At 39.3% G+C, this 25,043-nt stretch overlaps 1 protein-coding gene and 1 pseudogene across 1 annotated transcript in view; one reads left to right on the top strand and one right to left on the bottom strand.

Annotated features, from left to right (window-relative positions):
* Positions 1–15,910, top strand: part of atrnl1b (attractin-like 1b) — a 68,460-nt gene extending 52,550 nt beyond the window's left edge. The window contains exons 27-29 of the mRNA XM_061027668.1: positions 5,621–5,728; positions 12,044–12,158; positions 13,573–15,910. Of these exons, the coding sequence (XP_060883651.1) occupies positions 5,621–5,728; positions 12,044–12,158; positions 13,573–13,697 (348 nt within the window). The 3' untranslated portion in view covers positions 13,698–15,910. The remainder of the gene's footprint in view (positions 1–5,620; positions 5,729–12,043; positions 12,159–13,572) is intronic.
* A 228-nt stretch (positions 15,911–16,138) lies between these two features.
* LOC132955919 (uncharacterized) lies at positions 16,139–18,001 on the bottom strand (annotated as a pseudogene).
* Positions 18,002–25,043: the final 7,042 nt, after the last annotated feature.

Here is a 25,043-nt window from a genome sequence, read left to right as displayed (position 1 = left end):
TGTGAACGCAGACAACCAAATTTTTCACTCAGACTTCACATGGAGTTTCTCCTGCCGGACCCCTAGTATTTTTTCCGCAGCAAGTCGGATAGAGCTGATGTGAGAATGCAGAATTATCTATACCTCGAGCCAATGGGAGGGGGGAGTGACGTTTATATACTTTGACTGGAGTCTGCCTGCGACCGCTATGATCTGAATGCACGTAATGAAACAGCTGCGTTATGTTTTCTGTTACTCAGTATGTTGTTGTCCGCTCTTTTGTTGACATTGTGATTCCGTCGAAGCTTGATTGATATCAAGGCAGATATTCTCTATAGCTTCCTATAGAGGACTGTTGCTCACGTCTTACCTCGGCAACAAAAAAAAACATTCTGTACTAACATTCATTGCTGCCGGTTAATATTTTCCATATTGTATAACAGGCTTAACTGCACTGATCAACATAGGAAGAAGCATTGACGGACATCAATAGCATTTGCAATGTGAGCACAGTAGAATGTTGGAATCAATTTACAAAGGCTAGAAGCAATACCATACACTTAAAGAGCCCATATTATGCCCTTTTTGGGGTTCGTATATTTAATCTATGTACCTACTTTTGTACGTTCACAATAGCTAAAGTCCAAAAAAAGTGTCTGTTTTCATGTACTGCTCCTCCTTGCTCCCTCTCCGCTCTGAGTCTGTCAGCTACGCTCTGCTGAGCCCCCACTGTTAGACCCCATGTGGGCCAAGTCTGCTCTGATTGGTCTGCCGATCCGCTCTGCCGTAATTGGTCAGTTGCTCAGCTCGGTTCATGGAAATATCCCGCCTCTTTTACCATATTGGGAATGCAGCCACTGGCTCCGTCCGAGGGGAGCATAAACATTAGCACCTTAGCACTACTGTGCTACCGCAGGCTACGGCATATCGTGGGCGTGCTACAGAAGTTAACGGGCGTGCAACATGAGCTGCAGGGCATGCCACAACGAGCCAATGGGCTGAGATCAGTGATCTCACACTGACAATGACGTCGGACTGACACATTTTTATCGAGGGGGGCTAGAAACGAGCATTACATGCGGCTAATGCTACAGCTAACAGGAGGATGTAGGAGAAGCCGCGTTTCCGCAGACTTTGAATTTTTGCACATAGATGTGCCTAAACATGCACAGGACACTTGGAAAACACACTAAAGAGCATATAAAACCAGAAAAAGCATAATATGGGACCTTTAAAGTCATTTAGGGGGCAACTGGTCTGCAGACTCTTTTTGACCAACAACCAGGAAGTCATGTTAGAGTTATCAACCAGTGTATCAGTTTGAAAGCTTTGCAGCTCACAAAAAAGCATCAGAAATGTTGACAATTCTCCAGGACGGAGAACAAAACTGATCACCTTTTTCTCCACGTCCCTCTGTGAAGGAGGCGTAATCTCACGTTCTGCTCTTCCCTTGAAGAGCCCCATCAGCAGCAGCCATCGATTGCTTTAATAAGATTATCTTACTCTTAAGCCCCTGGTCACCTTGTTTGTCCCTTGTCCAGTTTGAAAAGTTTGCACTCTAATAATTCCCTCTGAAGTTACGGATAATGTAGAGAAACTGCACTTATAGACTGTTCATCCAATGAGCAAAATGCAAAAAAGAAATCCATCGAGGTAACATTTAAAAAAATATTTAGTTTCAATGTTAAATGTAGTGTTTGAGTTTATTTTTATCACTTAACACAGCTTTAAAAACATATTTTTATGTATATTTTCTAATGAGTTCCTGGTACTTCAGCCTACACAAAATCACTCAGGCTCATCAGTTTCATATCAAAGTTGTATGTAGAGGCTTCTTATTACTTTTAGTTATCTTCAGTCCATTAATCAGTGTGTGTGTGCATGTGCACGTGTGTGTTCCATCAAAATGCTGTTACGTAGTCAAAAATAGAAAAACGACAACCAAAAAAAAGCATGTTATCTCATGTATTCTTTATGAGTCTGAGGAGTCACTATGTTATTTTTTGACATTTTCCTTTTTATTATGTTTTATACCGATGTTTTGACTCTGCAGGAGGGTGCATGTGGGTATAGGCAGTGATCTGTGCAAAGGACAAAGTGACCTGCTTGGGAGAAGAATATGCTCAGAGGCGGGATGACACTTACCCTTTTATAGAATCCAATGAAGGGAACAAAACGTTGTATTCATAAAAAAAAAAAAAAAAAAAAAAAAAAAAAAAAAAGATAATTCTTGCACTCACTTGCCAAATGAATCAAGCTGCATAGCGGCACGCTGCATGTCCATCCTTATCGGAACAGTGAATGGCTCCAGCTTGTATTCTGGACAAAATCAGTCTGTCATTGGACAAACGTTACGTGGTTGTCCAGAGTTCACTGAAGCCTTTTGTCATTAACTTAATATTGGCACCATTTTTCCTCTTCTTTTTTTTTTTTTTCTTCCTAGACCTTTCAAGGTTGTTTTCTCCAGAACATACAGAGCAAAGCGCCTTTGCCTCTGCTAACTTTATTTAGCTTTTTAATGAAATTCTGCACGGTGATAAGTAACATGACTGTTATCTGACATTTAGGATGAATGTTGTGTGATTTGAAGCTTTTGTGTGAGAAACCATCACAAGCCGTAGCTTGTTTTCTTGTTTGGCTACAGCCCCTCAAGACCCTCCATCCTGCTTTTTATCTCCTCCAAAAGGGCAAACAGCTTTCTTTTTTTTTTATTATGACCTGTTGTGGCCCCCGCAGCGTAAAATCTGATGGTCTGGTGTTGCTGGTTTTGATGTTTAATAGTAGAGAGGTAACAACAATCTAACTCTCTTAGATTTCAAATCAACTCTAGAAAGAGGAGAAATCGATCAGCTGATCAATCTCAATTTCATATGGCTGTTGTTTTTCTCTCACAGCTTCACCTCCCCTGGGGAATGTTTCTCGAGTGATTCAACAAAGAAGTTGTCACATTTAACTCACCTGAACCTTTTCTTTTTACCCTCTGAACATTGAGTTCTTACAACAATGAAGCCTGTCTGCAAAAGAGTTTTTAAAATGAAAAAGCTTCACATACAAAACTAAAAAAGTACATGCAAAGCTCAATACACATCCATAGCATCCAGAACAGGACACAACACGGACAAATAAACAGCTACAACTAAAACAGTACTGCATATGGAGCACTTAATGACAATAACAAAATGTTATTGATCAAATTAAAATGAAGCACAAAATCAATACAAAGCAGATATCACCTTTGTTAGTTGCATTGTTGTTGTTAATTTCAGATGCTTCAGACAGGTTAGGGTGCAGTTAATTAAATCACTAATTAAGAGCTGTGTTTGAGAACACACTGTTCTGATTTATTGTTCTTTGAGCCTGTGTGAGGTCCCTTTTAGCCTTTCCCCAAATATCAAACAAAGACCAGGACAAATTTGCACCCAGGAAAAAGACCCCCAGGAAACTCAGGTCTCTCATATAGCGGACTGAAAAAGGCAGACAATTTATTAAAGCAATAATGCCAGAAAAATGGAAAGTTGAATAATATATTTAGAAAAATATAGTTTATTGGAAATGATTACTTTATTATTATTTTTCTTTGTGGATGTGGTTAGAGTTTGATCACTCAGCAGTAAAACCAATTAATCATTTTGTTTTTGTCATTTTAATTGTTTTGTTTTTACAAGTTACGTTACAGAGGTATCTTGATTTATCAGGGAAATGCTGATAAATTAATCCCTTAGATGTTTGCTTTTGTCTTTTTCAAACCTAAAATAAAAGTACAAAAATATATTTTTAAGTTCTTACTGGATGAAGTGTATTACTCTTTCATGTATGAGCCATGTTTATCGAGCCTCACAGTGGTGCAAAAGAAGGGCAGGTTATGATGCCGATGGTCACAAGCGCTTGATGTGCTCTGTAATCTGAAGTACAATTATATCTTAATGTAGCACACTTAAGCTCATCACAAATCCAATACCAATCAGTGATGTCCTTAGCACCAAAATGTTGGCCTGTTCGGATATTGATCAGACGCCGCTTTGCTGATGAAAGTGTTGCTCTAATTGTTTTACAATATTGATTAGTGGGGATCAAGAGAAGTTGTTTTCTGTTCACTCTTAGAAAAAGAAATAGTGTCACCCATAGGTAGAAACCTTAAGAGCATTCCTGTGCAGAAGCTTTAAGAGAATTGTGTGTATTCTTTTATGGTGTACATAATGAAAAGAAATGACAGGTAATGTATTGTTGCAGGCTGATCGACTCCATGAACAGGGTGTAATAAATGTAGATTTGTAAACTGTAGACTGTTACAGACAATATATTTTTATGTAATACTCTGTTTCATTCAAGTCTTTACTTTATTATAAAATAAAATGAAACGTCACAAAACAGGAAATGAAGTTGGGAGTTAGTGTGTATTAGAGCCCGACTGATATGGGATTTTTTTGGGCCGATTATGATATAAGGGAGAAAAAGAAAACAGAAACCGATATATCGGTCGATATCTTTCTTAAATCTATGTTGGATCTGTAGAGATAGATAGATTTAGATATACACATTTATCCTTCAATTGCAATTATTAAACAATTGTGGAAAAGATATATAACGTAGACAAGATGGTAACTGTGCCTGTACGCGCATCACTGCTTAACATTCTGTAGGGTAATAATGCTTGCTGTAATCCACATAGCACACTCTGCTGGTACCTGAGAACTGCTAGCGTAATCCAGCGATTCTCAAATGAAATGCTATTTGACTGGTGAAAAAATCTCGTAATATTGGAGCATACTGTATATGTGATTAAATTAGCCAATCCTGATAGTCACTGGATACGCTAATATTGGCCAATATTATTGGCTGGCTGATAAATCGGTCGGGCTCTAGTGTGTGTACTAATTTGAGGCTCAAATAATTCTCAATTTGATCCGTGTGTCCTCATTGACATTCATCTGGAAGTGATGTTCAGCGTTCTACTTTGAGCAGAAACCTGAGGGTTTATATTTTCTTTACATTTTCTTGTTTTCATTTTGAACATTTTACTCCTTGTCACTGTTCTCTTCTCTGATGTACACTACAATAGATTGTTTGATCCTTTCAACAACTGTTTTTCTATCTTCATTCATAGTCAACTACGTCATCATTTGAGAAGTGTTCATCTTACAATTAACTGATTACTGTTAATACAAAGATTACACAAATGATTGAGCTTGATTCACATGGTGATGAGTTTAAAAAAAAAAAAAGAAATCAATGTAGATCTTAATTTTGACACTCTGAACACATACTATCTAGAGATACACTGTGACAGCAGCAGAAATGATCACAGCAACATTTCCAGCCTGTGGCTCAAATCTGTTTTCTTTTGGCAATTTAAATACATTGAACAATATTCCAAAAATATTTTCTGGTGTTGGATTATTATTATCATTATAGATCGTTATGAAAATGTGTTCTGTGTCTTCAACACCATCAGAAAAGCATTGTACTTTATAAAATCAAAGTTATATCCATGAAGGGAATAAACACTTTGTGTAAATGTGTACTATACCTATGGATTCCAATATTCCTCAGAGCATAGTTTGTATTACTAGATGTATCTATTGTCTGACCAGACTGTGTTTTGTGTTTTACTGACATGTCATTCTGTGTTTTAATGTTTCAGCAACTTATGAGGGAGCGTCAGCAGATGGCCAGTCGTCCGTTCGCCTCGGTTGCTGTTGAGCTGGGTGGCCAAGGAGAAGAGACAGCCCTGCTGCAGCCTGTGGTTGATGTGAGTTATTTAATATTTCAACAATGTATGCAATAATATCGATTCTTACGCCTTTCCATAATCCTTCTGTAATGATGTCTGACAATGAAAACAGTCGTTAGTACATCAATCTCATTGTGATTATGAGAAATATCCTCTCCTCAAACTCCAATATTTGTTCATCGAAATCAGACTGATTGTTATATTAGCAAAAGCACCAGATACAAGCAGGACTTCAAAGTGCTTCTACTGACATCCAGAACATCACATAGTTGTGTAGTGCCTCATAATTGGACCTTATTGTGCTCTCCTCAACCAGCTCATGCCCTCTGCTCGCAATTCTGTGTCAGCCCTTTATCCACTCCCCCACATCGATAAGTAATCTGGCCCTGATAGCCCTCTCTCCACATGTCCCTCTACTTTATATGAATTGTCCTCTGCAATCAGAGGAACAGACATGCTGACGTTTTCAATTGTATGTTAAAGGAAACATCTTTTCTGTGAACTGATTTCGTGAAAATAGATCGTTTTTTTTTTCCCCCTGAACGATTTTAAAAGATCTTTTTAAATGCGACTTCAATCCCTTTTACAACAAAATTCAGTCACCATTCTGAAAAGCATCGCCCAATTGGAAAATTATTTTTGGAACTTTGTATTATTGTCACTTAAAAGTGTTTTATTTGTATTTATTTTTACAAAACCTTTCGTCTTAGGTCATTTACTAGCAACCTGCTGCGTTCAAATGTTGATTAATTCATCATTACACCCTGCACATTCATGTGCTTTTTTTTTGCCACTCCACCTCTTTATCCCTGTATGGTGAAAAGGGACAAAGAGACACAAAGAGAGAAGGAGTGCAGCTCTGAGCACACTCCAGGTCTCAATGCCACCTGGGATAAAAGCGTAACTTAAAGCAAAGTGTGGAGCTGCATCCTCAAATTGACATCGAAGGACCGGCAGTGTTTCCTCGGGTCGGGGCCGGCTCCGTGCCACCTGCCGCTGAGAGAAATAAAATCACTGTGGCAACCGGCAAAGAGGCACTACATTAGCTATTAGTGCAGCGCTGAGTGCCACTCAATGTGCATTATGGTATCGTGAAGGGCAATGTAAAGAAGAAAACACTGCTTCTTAGCTCTCTGAGTACACTTTATTGTTGCACTGTTAAAGTGGTGAGGCTCAGCTGGAATCTGAAAAGTGCCTGGATACAACAGCTTTGTCTTCATTTCAGGGAAATATTAACTACGTACTTGTCGGTTGGGCAGGTTTATTTAACAGGTATTTAATATCTTACTCTAACCCTTTTCCTTTACCGTGCAAAAAACACTGACAGTGTTGTTGTTAAACTGGTGCATTAGGTAGAGACTTTGCATCCCCGGAGAGTGTTGCTGTGAAAAATGGCCCAAGCTGTTTTGAAATGATAACTGTGAGGGGGAAAAAAAAAAAAAAACACCCCTTAGTCCTCTGCATTCTCGACCCTCTCAAGATGCAGAATGAACCGATGCATTGCCTGACTTGAAATGTCACATAGAAGTCCATACAGATCTGAAGGAAGTAACTTTCAAAGTATTCCAGGAAACACTGGAGAACTTTAAGAAATGAAGCTAAATTAGATTTTTCAGCTACGGCAACTGAAACAGATGGTACGGTGCTTTAGTGCTATTATGTTAGTCATTGCCATCTCATCTTTTCCAGTACTAAATGAATTCTCTCTAACCACATGCAACATTTGTGTGAAGGCAGAAAAGTGTTTGATGAGTATAAAAAAACTGATATTATAGCTGAAAATCATCAACAATTTAACTTTTTCACGTCATCTTTATTTAGAGCACGTTCACTTCCTGCAGTCATGCTGGCATCATGCTGTTATTGTGCTGTAATCATACCGTTATCGTGCTGTTGTCACGTGATTTTGATAATTTGAAGTATTTAAATGAAAGAGAACAGAAGCTGCAAACACTTCAGGCTCTTTCACTTCTTGTTTGTCCCATGTGCAAGTCATTGGACAAGGTGCTGCTTATAAAAAATATGTTAAAATGTTTAATTAAAGCTCTAAGGATATGATTAATTTAAATATATATATATATATATATATAATATGTTTTTTATTTGTGTTAAAATAGAAGCTAATTATTGGATCCAAGTCTTCCTCTAGTTTTAAAAAACGTATCTATTAGGTTTTAAACACATACAGCTTCCTCACATGGCTTGGCAGCAGCACAAGGTGAAGCATATGATTGAAACAAGCTTAATTCTCTTTTATAAAGGTTAATTGGTCGACATCTGGCACCACTTAGCTAGCGGAAATATTTGTTGATGTCAAAGAGGACACTGATGCTCACAATAACCACTGGTTTACAGATTATTTTACCAGCTCTCTTTTTACTTTAAGACTCAAACCTTCTCTTTCACAGCTGTATAGAGAATGTAAACATATATAAAGGAATATCATCGAAGAATTTCACGCACTGCAGGCCTACTGGGGATCCGTTTTCAAGGTAAAAGATTTGAGCAAATCTTTGACCATCATACAAACACCATTAGCGGATTGCGCTCATGTGAGGGGCTGCATGAACAAAATGACCCCTCACAGCCCTTCCAACACATTAAAACATTTCACACCGTTTTCTGTGATTGTCAGCTCTCATCTCGTTTCATTAGTTAGTTAGTACCAGCTCTGTGTCACTAAGTCTTTGCAGAGCCTCCAGCTGGTCTGAGAGAAAAAACGAAAAACAGCCTTCAGTGCCCATTTCCTCCATTTTTGGTCGGGGTTTTAACCCCCCCCCCAAGAGATGGATGTTGCTTTTAGTGACCAGGATGTCAGCAGCTGTTTGACAGAGAGCCAGTCAGAGCACCAACATTGCAGGGCCAGGCCTCAATGTCACAGATGTCTCTATTCAGTATGGCCGACATTCAACATATGGAAACGCTAACGGACAGCTAGTGTGATGGATGACACCTGTCAGCTGAGGGGAAAGAAAGCTGATACATTTAGTGTGTTCATATGTGTTTGTGTGCTTGCTTATGTGGCTGGATGGTTATGAATGACCAAAACAAAATCCTCAGGCTTGATTAATGCGTCGAAGAAATGCAGGCTGGGTAGACTTTTTATTTGGAAGATATGAAAATGGACACCGCAATTTGAAAAATCTTTGATAGGAAAAGGCAAGCCTATGATTTGAAATGGAATGAAATGATTTATTAATGTTTTCATTTCCTCTGCACCCAAGGAATACTTCTGTTATCCCAGATTAATATTGGAATTTGATTTCAGAGAGAAAATGAGAAAGACCGAGAAGAAAGAAGGTTGAATTAAACATTTTGGTTTGTATGAAAGGCAGAAATAACAACAATGTGTTGATTTTCAATGCTCAAAAGTAACCATACTTATACAACCATCGATTTCCAATGAGCTTACTGTACAAACAATGGAATGCAGAATTGCATGAAGGTTTATCATTTGGTCACTTAATTAATAGACAGCAATACTGGTTGAATGTCTGGTTGAAAAGGGCTGAACACATTTTCTAAATAATATGTTTTATAGTTCAAAGAATCTATAGTGAAGTTGTTCTTCTGCACAGCTTTAAGCTATATGCTAACTTACTTTAGCAGGTGAGGAAACTAACTCTAGCTACATAAATGTATTTATTACCACCAAACACAAGTTAGCTCTAAAACTGAAAGAATGCCATTCGTTTTTGACAATTCTAAATTGTTCTGACCACTTGTTGGAGCTTAATTAATCCAGGATGTTGATCATCAGGGGACCGCGCGTGCCTGTTGAAAGTTTGTTCAAGTCCATTATATTATTGTTTTACTCAAAAAACATAATATCCACTCTCATGATAGTGCTACAATTCAATTAGCTATTTAGACACTTTTATCCAAAGGGATGTACATCAGAAAGTAAGTACAACACAAGCAAGAATCTAGAAAGGAGGAAACAGTGAGAGCTAGAGGAAAAAGCCAGGGGTCACAGTTTGGTGTATCAATCTGGGGATAATGAATATCTGTACAAAAGCTCATCTCAAGCAGTTCAATACACATCAGTAAAAACCAAAGAAGAAGACCGACATTGGCATTCATATAGCAAAGCCACTAGTACAGCTGAAGTAACACTTATATTCTCTAGAGGCTTCATTCATTTCATTGTCTTCAAAGTCTGACTGTTATGATATGTAACAAGTTTCTATTTCTGCTGCTGAGTAAATGTTGTAGCATACGATCTAGCAGACGTTCTTTATTTTCTTTCAAAGTAAAAGTAGGTTTGTATCCAAACAAGAAGTAAAGTACACTTAGCTTAGGACGGTACAAAAATACAAAATAAAAGCATTAAATATGCGATGAATCAGGATAAACTTTTGTTTTTAAGCGATTTATCACCATTTTAAACTCTTAAGTTTTTGATTTTAAGTTTTTCATGAAGTTGCAAAAACTTAAAGATATAATTCTTTAATGTATACTATATATAAGAAGTTCTGCAGCAACATATAAACCAGTCTCATTGTGATTTATTAGTTTATAACGGCTGTCAAGATTTTCCACCCAATTGTCCAGTAGTTAAAATAAGTATAATTTTTACATTACAGAAAACTAGACTCTGTTCTCTTTGAGATACTTAACTTCTCCAGGACCATTCAATGTACAGAAGTAGTCTTCACAGTTGATCCAGGGGATGCATTTTTCCAGCGTAGTATACACTGTACTACACTATACAATTTGGACACAATGTAAGTAATATTCTCTGAGAATAAACTGTATATCTATATGTTTCTAAAACAGCTGGATTGGCTATTAAGTGTAAACCTGTCATATTTGATTATACTTTGTATCTGTTCTCTGGTCTATAATTTCTGTCTTCACCTTTGTCCTGCTCTCTGTTCTCATCATCGTTCTGTCCCTCTGCATTAGTACCAACTGATTTGTAGTACAGCCGAATGGAAAACACGCTGAGCACTCAAACCTCTGCAAATGACGAGATTCTGCAAAGAGGCTAACTTCTGAGAAAGCCCAAAACCAGTACATCCAGTACATGATTAACACACAAAACGCTTCATGAACTGGGATAAACCATTTACTCCTTTGACCTAAAAGCTGATGAAGCTGTTATTAGCTTAACCTGTAATTAACTCGTGTACCTGTGATTACATATCAATAAAGCATTTGCACTTAAGTGCCTTAAATTGATTCCCATTGATATTTTTGTCTTCAACATGTTTCAAGTAAGAAAATCTCATATATATTTTTAAATAAAGTGTCCCTGAAAAGGATTTAGTTGAACACTTCTGTGCTAATTAGCTAATGCTGGCTGCTGAGCTAATGTTCTGCACACCGGATAATGTATCATTATGACGATGATCCTATTTGTTGCTTTCAGTCGATCTTTTAATAGCTGTTTCAGCTCGTGGACATTTTCTCGGTGCTCTGTATGAACCCTTCTTATCCACTATGTGCGGTATGACTTTCCTGGGGTTGAGTGGCTTTTTTAATGCTTTTCACATCACCTAGTAACTGTGATAACACTGTAGTTGTGAGCCGTGACACTTGAAATGGCATTTTTAATTGGCAGTTGAAAGAAAAAGTACACTTTGTGCTCCGTCAGGTAGCTTAAGCACATTTGTATGTCACTATTGACACTCGTAGTTTAGAAATTAAACATGTTTATAAGATTTAGATCAAATCTTTTAAAGTTAAAGCAAAGTTTGAAATGAACAACTTCCAGTGAAAGCGCACCACAATCCTGATTCTCTCATATTTGATTGCATTTGTTTCTGCATCCCTCCCTCTTCCACTTTGCCTCCGCTGTCACTCTCATCTCTGTTTTAAATCCAGCCCGACACAAAGCAAAAAGGAAAAAAACAGCCAATTCTATTCAGACTTGTTATTATTCCCCAATTTCTATGCCTCCGTCCACAAACATGCTGTGAAACCCTTGGCATTCATTATCAGGATGACATGTTTTTCACGCTTCAGACAAGCAGTTTTTGGCCATTAACTTGGAGGGCAAGTCATTGCCTCGATACACGAACCGCCTGTCAGGGACACACAGAAGTGTTTTTGTTGTTCGGCCAATCAAAGTGCGTGTCTCAGGAGGAGGGCGTCTTAAATGTCGCGGCTTCAGGGGTTAACATCATTGACTGATGGGCCGCTGGTTCTTAAAGCATGTGTGCTATTGCAAAAAAAATAAAACACACATGAATAAGTATGAAGTTTAACTGCCATATTACTTTGGTTAAATTGGATCTGATACTTTGACTATGAAGTAATTTAAACTTTTTTTCATAATCAATGACGATTTTGTGGCTTTGTTTTTTTTTTTCTCTTTGGACTTCTCAGGGTGCACCTAAACCTGTTGCGATGGAGCCATGCTCAGGAGGGAAAGCTGCCGTGTTGACCGTCCTCGTACATCTCCCCTCTGGGCCCTCAGGCTTACCTCCACCTGGACAGTCAGGTAACTCACATACCGGCCATACCAATTATTATCATTTCAATTCAAATTTGCCAACATTTGCAACATGCACTGTGTGAGGAAAAAAAAGCAGATTTTTTGCCTTACATAACCTTTACCACGGGAGAATGTGTGCGTATCTGGTTGCTTAATTAGACCTATATTCAAGATTTCTCAGTAAACCAAACACAGATTTACCCGGGTTCATCACCCAAAGGCGCACACTGCTCACTTAATCTCAGCTCCGTCGCCAATGACTATGTCTGGATCAGCTTTACTGCCGCATTCTGCTAGTTGAGGTCAAACAGAACCAAATGTGTAGACCTGTGAGCTAGGTAAGACTTGTCTGAGAAAACCACCTACTGCTGTTCAATCCCAGCTGCAGAGCACATGTCCATCAATCTCCACTAATTGTAAGCTTGTAACTCAGAAGTCACAAAGCGGCTTCAATCCGTCTTACAACAAAGGTACAGAATGACATAAAGCAGGGGGGAAACATGCTCAAATGTTAACATCGAGAGGCAGATATGAGGAGAAATGAATCCTGTGTCAGGTCCTTTTGCAAGTAGAAATGCAAGAAAAAAAAACATCAATGCCATTTCTGATGTAACACCAGGACATTAGGAGAATCTCAACAGTGAAAGGCTTTCATGACAGAGTTACACAAAAGTCTACATTAGTAATACTTTTCTACTGAAATTCAAATGATGCTTATTTAGGATTCATGTACTCCACCGAAAAATATATTGCCCTCTGGAGTTCAGGGTTTTGTATGGATTCTGTATGTAACTAAATTCAAAGAAAAAAGACTGAACACAACTCAATATGCCAAATGTAGCTGCTGGACTGCATATGTGAATCTATGCCTTACATTGCATACATCCCCTTTTCAGAAGTCCTGAACACAAAAAGCCAAAGAGACACAAATTGTATATCAAAACTTGGCTTGTAAAAATGTCAATTTCAGTGATTCTTTCTTTAGAATTGGGTCAGTTGATAATGCCACCTGCATCTAAATGAATAACTGCAGTTGATATGATGTGATGAGATATGTTTATATACATATACATATACTCATTGACATAATGAAACTTATCTAAACCCTTCCATGTATGTTCCAGGGTTAATACAATTTAAAAACAGCCATTAGGAAAATATGTAATAGCACAAACTTAACCAAACTTATCACAATGAAATAAAAGGCCTATCCTTTTCTCCTATAATGAATGTTCTCTCAGAAATTGTCGCACCAATTCTCCAAGGACAAACTCCAATGTTAGCTTTTTGAAGCTGCAAAATATTGTCCCTCAAATTGCGTCTCTGTGCATTTGAAATATTCCACACATGCACCAATTTGTAGAAGTTTGCTTTTTTTTTTTTCCACAGCCCTCGTATATATTTTTGCTTTCCTTTGTAGGAATCATCGTTGCCAGTGCCCTGATAGACATCTCACAGCAGAAACCAACAGATTTTAAGGACAAGTCGCAGGGTTTAAAGAACCGAAAAGCCCATCCTCCAGCACATCAAGGCACCTGCGTCTGAGTCCCGCAGTTGAATGGATTCTTAAAAAACCATCTGAGGTCGGATTGGTCAGACGTTGCCCATTCTGAGGCTTTTTCAAGAGACAAACGTGGCTGCTAACACTCAATGAAACTTGCCAAGTCCGAGGGGCACAATCCTTCCTTCACCTTTCCTGCCCACTTCTCCCATTACTGGAACTACTTTTCCTCCACCTTCTGGACCTCAAGCTCCTCCTTTCCTCATGAGCAGTCAGCTTGTGCAAGGAGGGACTCTGCCTGATCAGTTACATCACCAGAGACATCCTGCATCTGTTGAAAGCTTCAGCGTCAGTATTTTGCAACACCTTTTTAGATGGAAAAGCAAAGTTGTCTGTATTTGGGTTCTATCACAGTTTACCCGAGTTGAAACACATTATTTAAAAAAAACATGCTACCTGCGTTTTAGCTTCTTTTTTTTTTTGCTGGCCAACAACTGGTATTCTACGGTGCTAATGCATTTAGTTTCTATGACACGCCTTTGATGTATGAACTCAATACATTCTGCCTTTTATAGGGAATTCCTATTCCTTTGTTACACCCCATAACCACATGCTAGTGTTTTGACAACGGAGAGTATTTAACAAGCCACTTTCACCAATTAGTATTACGGTTGATTTTAGCATTTACTGTACATATGTATCATCCACCCAGCTGAAGCTAAAGTCTGTAATTTCTGAGGAATGGAAAGCTGCAGAGAAATGAGACTGAAAAAAACCCACAACCTGCAGCATGCGGGAGAGGACTGCGAACAGAAGAGAGGCACAAACAAATCTTCAATGCATGGAAAACTCCAAATCTTGAGGAAACATTGAGATGATTTAATTTGCAATCTGGAGGTTTTCCTTGGTTACTTTTTTTTGTTACTCGCTGTTGAAGAAGTTACACGATGCGAAGAAACACTAAAGTTCAGGTGACTTCTTTAATGTTGTTTTGCTGTGCAACTTGGACATTAAGCTGTCGAGCTTGACCTTGGATTGGCGTCGTTAGAAGGAAGCCTGTTTGAACAAAATAAGAGCAGGGGCATTGTGCTGGCTGTGTACTTGTTGGTTTGTATGTTTTTATGTAAGAGCCCTCTAAAGCTACAACTTTATTTCAATCTATTGAGTACAAGGAGTTCTGTTACCTTTTTTACAATGCCTTGGCTTTCATTGAACTCCTACGTGGGAGAAGGGGCAAGTTGATGTGCAGTATTTTAAAAAGCTGACTGTTTTTTAGCCCTGCCCCCAACCCCCCCACCCCCCCACCCCTGGGCTGTACAGTGTCTTGTTGGAACAAATGTGATTCTTTGTCACTCTTTCTCTCTTGAGATTTCATGTGTTTGTCAGGTTTTTATGACAGTATGGCAAGAGATTATCTTTATTTTCCGGGCCTTGTCACCTGTTCCTATTATATCTTTGAATTGTAAGTCTTTTGCTACACTTGTGAAAAGAGCATTTCTGTTATTATTTTTGTTTTTTTGATATTTAACAGATTCCTGTGTAGTAGCGCATTTAACTATATTTTATTGTTTGACGTAAAACGGTTCATTCGACGTCGGCTCTCTTTTGAAACTGTGCATCTTTAAGGACTGTATGGGCATTGTATTTGTGTTGCAACTTGTTCACTATGGTGAATTTCATAAGGATAGTATGCAAGCTAATGTGTTTTTTTATTTTGTGTTTGTAGAGTAATCCGATAAAAGTGTCATTACACAGGAATCTGGGTCTCACCGTACCGTGAAAAAAAAAGATGATAAACTGCATATCAGTAATCTTCAGTGTATTTGAAAGATGGACAATATGCCAGAAAATAAAAACCGGGAGTGAACATCGTCTTTGCACAGTGGCTTTTTTGAAAACAGTACAAATAATGCAGCCGTTGAATTCTAAGGTATATTTCTCGCCTGCCTGTCGTATTTTTTTCACACCAAGCTTCAACCTACAATTTGTGATTACATTCTGGTGCCCAGCGTTCAGCACTGCTTGATTGCCCCAACTAAAGATAATTATTCCCTCTGAGTGTGTGTCGCAAACACCAGCCAAACACAGACCTGATGGTTGTGTTTTGTGCACGGAAACAGTGAACAAGAGAAATCGACAGGGAAAGTTGCTGTACAGTGTATTTTCTACAGATTTTTCTTCTGGTATAAAATTGAACTATATGATCTTCTTAAATGTTTATGAATGTATGTAATAAAATAATTTTGTTGGAGCATTATGTTATTGTTTCAATCACACTTTTTCTCAGTAATTCTTTTAAAGATTGTTATAATTTTCTAAATCTGTCTCAAAGTTAATAATACATCTACTGATGCACAGACTTGGACACGTCATCAGTGTTGTTTCCTGGAGTCACTGGGTGTTTCGGGTCTTGCAACAGACACCCTCCTCCAGGCGACCCGACTGAGGCTGATCAGACCCTGGCCTGTGTCCAAGTGGCATTCTACTACCCCCACTGCTCTTCAACCAGAGCCATCTGGAGGCTTTTTCCGCTGCCTCCACGTTGTTGCCTATGGCTCTTCTTCGGTTTGTACCTGTTATCCCCAGTGTGCCGTAGGCTTTGCTCAGGGAGTGACTGGCAAACCCCCGACTGCCCACCTCCACTGGCATACACCTGATCTTCCACCCGTTCCTCCGACAATCCTCCACCAGCTCCTGGTACTTCTCCCTCTTTCTTTCTTGAGCCTCCTCCATCCTCTCCTCCCATGGAACTGTCAGTTCCAGCAAGGAGAGTTGTTTTGTGGCCTCTGAGACCAAGATGATGTCAGGTCTCAATCTGGACTGGGTGATGTGTGGTGGAATTTTCAGCTGCCTCTCCAGGTCAACTGACATCACACCAGCTTGTGGGGTATCAAGCCATAGGCGTTGGTGAGATCCCCTCCGCCTTTCTCTTGCCTCCCTGATGAGCTGGGTTACCATGGCTGTGTTCCAGGCAACCAGGAACCCCCAGTATTCCTCCCTTCTGCACTGACGTGTCAATGTACTTATTGCTCAACAGGAAGTTAGAGAGTCTCTTGACTATGATACTGAAAAAGATTTTGCTCTCCACACTGAGCAAGGAGATGACACGAAACTGGTCGACGTTCTCAGACTTTTCATGTTTCGGTATGTACACTCCCTCCGCATACCTCCATGACTGGGCGATCTTTCCTCTCCTCCAGATCACCTTCAGGGCCCTCCAAAGCCGGTGTAATAGCTTTGGGCAGTTTTTAATACACCTTATAAGGTACTCCGCTTGGGCCTGGTGCCGAGCTTGATCTTGCTCTCCGCACCACTTCCTCCACTTCACGGAGGCAGGGCTCCTTCAGGTTGAAGTCCGATATAGGCTCTGGTGGTATTGTCAGTGCATCACATGGGCCCAGCGGCTGTTCTCTGGTAGGGTCACTGTACGTGGCCTTGAGGTGGTTGTTAATGACATCCTTGGGGCAGGTAAGGCGGCCAGTCCTCTTTTGACCAAGAAGCTGCTTGGTCAACTTGAAGGGATTGGCCAGGAAAGCTGTTCTCTTCCTGGCTCTCTCTTTCCGCCTCCTCCTGTGGAACTCTGCCTTCCGCAGGGTCAAGAGTTGTTTCCTTAGGATTGCTCTCAGGTCCGCTAGGCCAAGTCTCTCAATTTCCCCTGCTGTCTTGTACTGCCTCTTTAGCAGCTTGAGCTCTTCCCCGAGGCTCTGGATCTTCCTTGCTCTATGGCTTGGAGCATAGGCCGATGGCGTGGGCTTGGGTGCCTCGGTTCCAAATCGCTCAGCCGCGATGTTTGGGATTGGGGCCACTGGATCCTTGGTCGGGCCGAAGGTGCACAACCAGTTGTTACGGTTGGAGCTTGCTGGCTTTGGAGGCTCTGTGGGTTGTTGGGTGGTGCTGCTGTCTCTTGGGGGCTTAGGGTGGCATGTGAGCTGTTGGCGGCACTAGGAGGCTCTGGGCACTGTGGGTTGCCTCCGGGCCTGGCTCCTCCTGCGTCTGACCAGAAGTGACTTCTGTGCGTTGTGTAGTCATTGCCGCTGTCAAACATTTCATTCTGCCTTGATGGATTTTTAAACCCCTCTGATTCTTGCAGGTTTTACCGCAGATGCACTGTACTGTCGTCGTCGTTATTCCGTTATCTCGGGTCGTCGTTTTTTGATCCGTCCTGTTGTGGGGTGCTCATTCTACTCCGTCTCGGGCACCTCTGGGGGTATTTTTCCTTAGTCTTGTCTGTAGCTTGCTTTGGGTTCTTCCTCTCAGAAGAAGTGGCTTGGGCTGCCAACCCTCCCCACCCCCGGTTGCCGTCTCTCCGGCCGTCCTCTGTCTCTCCAGATGTCACCACACTTTTCATGGTCGTCACCCAGTCTGTTCCTGGTTGTCACTGGTACTCCCAGAGGTTTCAGTTAATAATACATGCCTCACCTCCACTGGCATACACCTGGTCTTCCACCCGTTCCTCCGACGAGGAAGGAACAGAAGTAAAGTATATATTTTATATATATATATATTTTTTTTTTTCTCGATTTAATTTAAAGCTGATTAAATAATCATTTGACTGAGCAGAGTTACAAAATCTAAAAGACAAGGCCTTAAGGGGAAATTTAAGTTTATTAAACTACTGTTAAAAAAAATGAATTATCCTGTTAAGACTGCATGCAAAACAAACACTTCTTCCTGCAATGTTTTGCATATTTCCCTTTCAAGGTGCTTTTAAGTGATGAAAAAATCTGCAGTCTAAGACCTTATTGATGAAGAGCAGGATTTTTTTATTTTTTATTTCATGAGCAACCCCCCTACAGAGTGCCGTTCTTCTTCATTAGCAGTTTGCAATTAAAGGAGGATGTAAAGAAATACATGCAACCTGCCAAAGTGCTACTCGAGATGATCTTATTTATACTCAAGTTCACTTACCTGCTGCAGGCGCTTTTATAACAAAAAAGAAAAGACACTACAGAACTCTAAAGGAGTGTTCTCTTGGGTTTATTATAATGCTGCTGCCGGCAAGAAAACTGAAAACCTATTATACCGAATATACAAGGGGAACATGAAAATAAGGCATGTCCATCATTGAGATTTTTTTATTCATATCAAACCTCTGATTTCAGGGTTTTTAGCAGTGAACATGGAATATTTGTGCGTCATAAAGACTATCTGTATGGCATGTGTGCACTTGTTGCACATCAAAGAGAGGTGACAGCTCTGGAGTTGATGTGGTCTACAGGCTCCATTATGCTGTGCAATTTTGCAGCCCTTTTGACTGCCAGTCGACCATGTGAAGTGCAGTCTGACTCCTAAAAGTCCACCCCTGCTGTTTTGGGTAATGCTGACAATAGACATTAAGAAGTGCCTCAGAAAATAGATGCATTAGAGCAACGTTTGGCGGGTGTGCCATAGCTGTTATGGTCCCATAATTGCTAATAAATTATACGGTAAATGCATTAAAAAAATGGAAGTGTAAATAGTATATAAGTACAAAGATCCTCAACATGACAGAGAATTCATCCCAGCTTTGATGGACACTTGGGAACATGGTTTTAAGCAGCATTTCTCAATACTTGATTGACATCTCAGTACTAAATTCTGATCAAAAGGCATAAAGATCGACCATCATCAATCTTCTTACAATCACAGGCTACGTAACTTTTGTGTTTTATGTGTCTAATGGAAAATATATTCTGTTGTCATGGTGCTTTTGTATTGTTTTATCATCCTTTCTTCTGTCAACAAAAGATCATTCAAGTGGCTTCTGGAGGTTCATTATGTTCTTGGAAATTATCCATAATGTTCAATTTTTTCTAGGGTTAGGGTTAGGGTTATGTAACCTAAGGATGTAAGGATGGAGTGCAGACGACCTAAAGATAAAGCTAAAAAATATTACATCATCTAATTTAGGTTAAAATAATTTAGTAATTTCCAAGAATATGTCATAACACCACAATCTTAAGGCATCATATCATGTCTTATCATATTGTCTTATGATATGGAATGGTACAATAAGCTATGCATTTGATTTGTCTTATTGTAGTGTAAGGTAACCGTCTAAGCCACTACACCAGCCTGCTGCCTTTCATTGTTTGCTTGTTTTTAAATACAATAATAAACAAAAACACAAAGATATAACTTAACTCTATCATAAAGTACTTGGGATAAACTAGAATATACTAATCCAGTTGAATTAAAAGGAGGGGAGTTAAGGGTAAGAGATTTGTGTGTCATTGTTTGCTTTTTGAGGGTTAATGTACTGTTCAGTACTTTTATTAATATAAAAGCATGCTTTAGGCTTCAGTGGGAGAAACCCAGTAGACTCTAGTTTCCCATGGAAAGGTCTCAGCCAAAGTTTGATCCCTGAGGCTTTCGACTGGGAAGTGGCAGCCTTAGCCACTACACCATGTGAAGCCTGTAAGTGCATGCTCTTTTAGGGAGATTGTCCTTTTCATTTCAGAACGTAAGTGTAAGTTTAAAATCATCTCCAATGGGACACACCCACATCACTCCATCTGAACACATCCAAATTTTGAACACTGGATCTTCTGTCTGGGAAGTGGCCATCTTAGCATTTCACCACTGTGAAGCCTGTATGAGCTCGCTTTTTTAAGGGTTTGTCCTTTTCATCTCAGGACAGTAGGGTAGTCCAAAATCATCTCCAATGGGACACACCCATATGAATCCAGCTAAACACTGGATGGACTCAACCAAGATTTGATCACACAACCTCCTGGCTGGGAGGTGACAGTCTTAGCCTCAACTCTACTGTGAAGCCCATAAATGTCCACTCTTTTAGGGGCTTTGTCTTTTTCATATCAGGACATAGGCTTATGTTTAAAATCTCCAATGGGAGACAGCCAGATCAACACTGAGTGGACTTAACCAAGATTCAAACACTTAACCCTTTTGAATTTGATGAATAAGAGAATTAAAAATCTGAGAGAGTGGGCGTCTGTCATTAAGAGATGCTTTTTACGTTAGTCATCCTGTCAAAGTCCATAAAAGGCTGATCATCAAATATTGTCGGGTTTTCACTAACTGTTTTATGATTTCAAAATTTCCCTAAAAATTAAAACAAAGGGTTTTGTTACATTTTTTTATTGTCAGATAGTTTATGTAAACATGATGAGAGAGTATGGATTTTCTATTTATCTTAGTTTGTCTTGATATAATTAAGAGATGTCACAGTCACTTTCAGCTAAATAATGAATGTGTGTGAGTGTCAGAAGACAACCCATTATTCAAAAATAATGCTGTGGAATTGTTTCCCCTACTTGAATTTGGAGGGCAGCACAAATCTAAAATCAGAGTGTCCAGGCCTTAACTTCTGATGTGTCAGTGTTCTTTACGTAATGGAAGTGTAAAACTAATACACTTAAAACATTTTACAGGTAGGCATCCTAGAAAAGGTCCTAAATAGGCATTGCTCTTTCCCATAGCACAAAGTCTGTGAAAAGATTACTGTATTATTGCTGCATTCAAGTCATGTCGGGTAGAATGGGGAAACAAAGTATTCATTACACTACCTGCAGTTAAATCAATTTGATGAATTAAAATGAGTTAAATGTGTCACTTTTATCATGGCATAGTTATGTAGTAGTTTGTTGGCACTGTTAATGATTCTGAACTTTAAATAGCTTATTTTGTCGTGTGCATATTTTTTTCTGAGCTTCCGTGAAGTGCTCATCATTTCGCCGCGAGGAAGAGGACACTTTTGAATTTTCGGCCAACCCCTTGACACTTCACCTGAAAAACTGTTCAAATCCTCCTGAGCTAAAAGTGGACATTTTATCTCAACCCGAAGCTCACCAGAACGGTATTTTACTTATGAGGCTTCTTATAACTCCACAGTGTTTACAATTACAAGCCAAGTGTGCTCGTCGACATTACTCTACAGTCTGCTTAAGGACATCGTTGTGTGCGGATAAATGGACTACACTTTGGGACAAGGATGGTGAAATGATGCGGAACAACATGTTTTCTATTCAGGAAGGCCGGACTTTTCAACGCATGTAAACAGTGAGTTGTCTTTCTGTTAAATTTTATCGGATCAATTCTGTTGCTGTTCTGCATGTCTCGTCTGCTTTTCATCTAATTCGTCTTTTCTTTGGCTGCTTTCAAATCAGTTGGGTAGAATTTGCTTGGTATTCATTTTTGGCTGAGTTAACTCACTTTTGGTACTTTGGCAGGTGTAATAATGCACAAAGTGAAATATGTGTACTCATATGTAATGCTATTGAATGTTGTGGACTGAAATGCTGCGTAGTATTTACTCATTTGATTTATGTTGCATTGTGGGGACTGTTTGAACTATCATTGTATATGGGCCTCAGGTAAGTGAAGTAGTTTATCATCCACACAGCTCATCAGCTACACAAGTATTTCTTCTTGTGATAGAAAACATCTTTTTTTTTATCTGCAAATCACTATCAGCATTTCACCAACTTAATTAGCTGATATTAAATGTACAAGTAGGAGGATGGCACTCACTTAATGAGACTGCTCTGAAGTCTGAACATTTTTCTAAAGAACACATTTAGTTGATAATTATTATATTCTGCATTTTTGTTTGGCTTGCAGCTGCATGGATTGAATACTGGCCAATTCACAAGTTCTATTTTGTGCCAATTTGCCAGCTCAGCAGCAACATGGCTGCTGTCTGGCTCGATGTCTTAACGTGGCTGTGTTCAGACTTTTAACTATACAACCACTCTCCAAAATTATTTTTTTCCAATATTAAGTTCCCTCCATGCTTTTAGGAAGTCAATAGCCTGTTTTCCAAACATCAACCCTGTACCTACTAAATGTTGGCCAGTGAACCCTTTTTAACGTGCATTGTCAGACCTGAAAACCTGTTTACTCAACTTGAATATTGTGTGTGTGTGTGTGTGTGTGTGTGTGTGTGTGTGTGTGTGTGTGTGTGTGTGTGTGTGTGTGTGTGTGTGTGTGTGTGTGTGTGTGTGTGTGTGGCGATTAGCCACCAGCTGGGTGTAAAGCTCTCTGTGAAGGACAAAGCCTCTATATCAAGGTCTCAGGTGTAGCTGCTTTAAGAAATACTGCCCTTTCAAATGAACATTAAAATGTAGTAGTGTAGTTATGCTTGACAGAACACATGGTTCAAACATTACTTTATGTAGTAAGAGTGCTGATTAGTTCAAAATGTTTTAAGTGTAAGCTGAATTTTTTTTTTGTGTGTGACAGGTCAATAACAATCCTGTGTTAGTAAACAAATTCTCATGTGGGGGAGTAATTACTCAGATTGAGAACAGCTGGTGTCATATTCTGCATTGTGCCCTTTTGTGGAAATGACGCTCTCCATGGTGCTGAACTGCTGGCTGAGTGGCATGGCAGTCTATTGTAATGTGCTGAGAAAGAAGCAGGTTTCTTTAAAAATGGCTTAACTTTATCTCAGCTATGGAAAAATGGAGCAATTAGTAATAAAAAAACAAAACTCTGGAGACTGTCCACTTTTTGTAGATATAATAACATAGAGTATATAATTGACATTTCTTAGTCACTTGTAGGCTAGAAATCAATAAGTGATAAATACTCCTTGATACGTTTACTTGTTTTAACATTTCATAAATTCATAATGATGAGTGAATGGTTGACTTTTGGGGATTATGCTTATTTATAATAGTTAGATGAGAGGATACCATCTGTTTGCTCCATACAACCAGTAGCTGGATAGCATAGCTTAGCATAAAAACATTTTTTAAAATAATTACAGAGTTTGATGCTCAACATTTCCAGGGGGAGGACCCCCAGACCCCCCAAGGCTTAATTTAACTTATTCGCTTTTATGTTGTCCATCCATTATCTATACCGCTTGTCCCGCAGTCGGGCTGGAGCCAATCCCAGCTGTCATTGGGTGAGAGGCGGGGTTACACCCTGGACTGTTTGCCAGTCAATCACTGGGCTGACATATAGAGGCAGACAACCAGTCACACTCACATTCACAACTACGGGCAATTTTAGACTCAACAATTACCCTAACGAGCATGTCTTTGTACTGTTGGAGGAAGACGGAGTACCCGGAGAGAACTCACACATGAAGAATATGTTTTCATGTTGTAATCATTTTCATTTTGAAAATTTGTCCTTTCTTCAATGACACAATTCCTAATGTTGCTTGTAAAAGTGTTGAGCCAGTATGCGCAGTACTTCTCCACATGTACAAATCACGAAAGGTACCACCACCGCCATATTTTTATCTACGCTTTAAGAGCTAATAATATAACTTTGCACAATAAGTTTTATTGTACATTTCAGAAAACAAGACAGAAACTTAAGTGGTTGAGTAAAAGTTAACCCAGGTTAATGTTTCCCTCTACAGCCTGTACATGAAAAGGTCATCTTGTAAAGCTTATTTACTCTGCTCTTTATTTATCTATCCTGGAGTTTTTAAAGTCTTTCAGCTGCTCCTATCTTTTCAGTCAAGTAGAGCTTATAGCAATCAACAAATAGCTTTATTATCTCTTATCTTTGCTCCCACATTGCCCAGGAAAAGATGTAAGAGGAACCATCTGAAAATAACAGATGCCATGGAGTGTTTACTGTGGAAAAAGTCAGGCACACCCTGACATCTGGGCATGAAGAAAAAACGAATGTAATAAAGTGAAATTGTAGCCGCTATCCTGGTTAATGGAAAAGGTGAAGAGTAGTCTGGAGGTGCTGAAACAATGTTGCTGGAGAGGTCAGAGTTGCTGATGTAATTAGATGTGATTCCTACCAGGCAGCGCTGCAATGATTGAACTCTTTTATCAGTCTGCTCTTTAATCTATGCCACGGGTGAACATTTGGATCGAGTAGACCTGTAGAGGTGGGAGGAGGAGGCTCAAAACATAATCTTCCTGTCCTCTGGGCTTTATGGCAAGGCAATATTAAACCTAGTGAGCAATAATATTTATCATAGCTTTAATGAGAACTATTTTGTCTTGAAGCTTCAGCAGACTAATATGCGTGTTGAATTTTGAACAACTAAACAGTTAAATTGTATTGTCCTTAACATCTCTGGATGCAACAGTACTATGATAGAACTCAGGGACACAAGTGTTTGGAAATGTGTGTAAACAGTGCTGTGGATGAGAGTTTTATGCTCTGCAAAAAATGTGACATTTGTTAGATAAACTTTGTATAAAATGAGTGAGGACAAGGACATTGTAGGCTTACAAGCTAGATAGTAGATAAGAGGATGGATGCACCTCACATCAGTCTGCTGATTTTAAGCTCTAGCCAGCAGCCAGTAAGCTTACACAACTATATAGAAAGGGAAAATGCTAGTCTGAATTTATAAAAAAAAAAGTAAAGCTCACTACAAAGAGCATTGGCTTTCTAGAACACTTCACCTTTTAGTCTTACTCAAGATTTATCCCAGCATACAATCTCACATAAAACAGAACATTTTC

The sequence above is a fragment of the Labrus mixtus genome, chromosome 21 (assembly GCF_963584025.1).
Source record: "Labrus mixtus chromosome 21, fLabMix1.1, whole genome shotgun sequence".
In the NCBI taxonomy this organism is placed as follows: domain Eukaryota; kingdom Metazoa; phylum Chordata; class Actinopteri; order Labriformes; family Labridae; genus Labrus; species Labrus mixtus.
The sequence above is the reverse complement of the archived record's forward strand: the minus strand, read 5'-3'. Positions and strand labels throughout refer to the sequence as shown.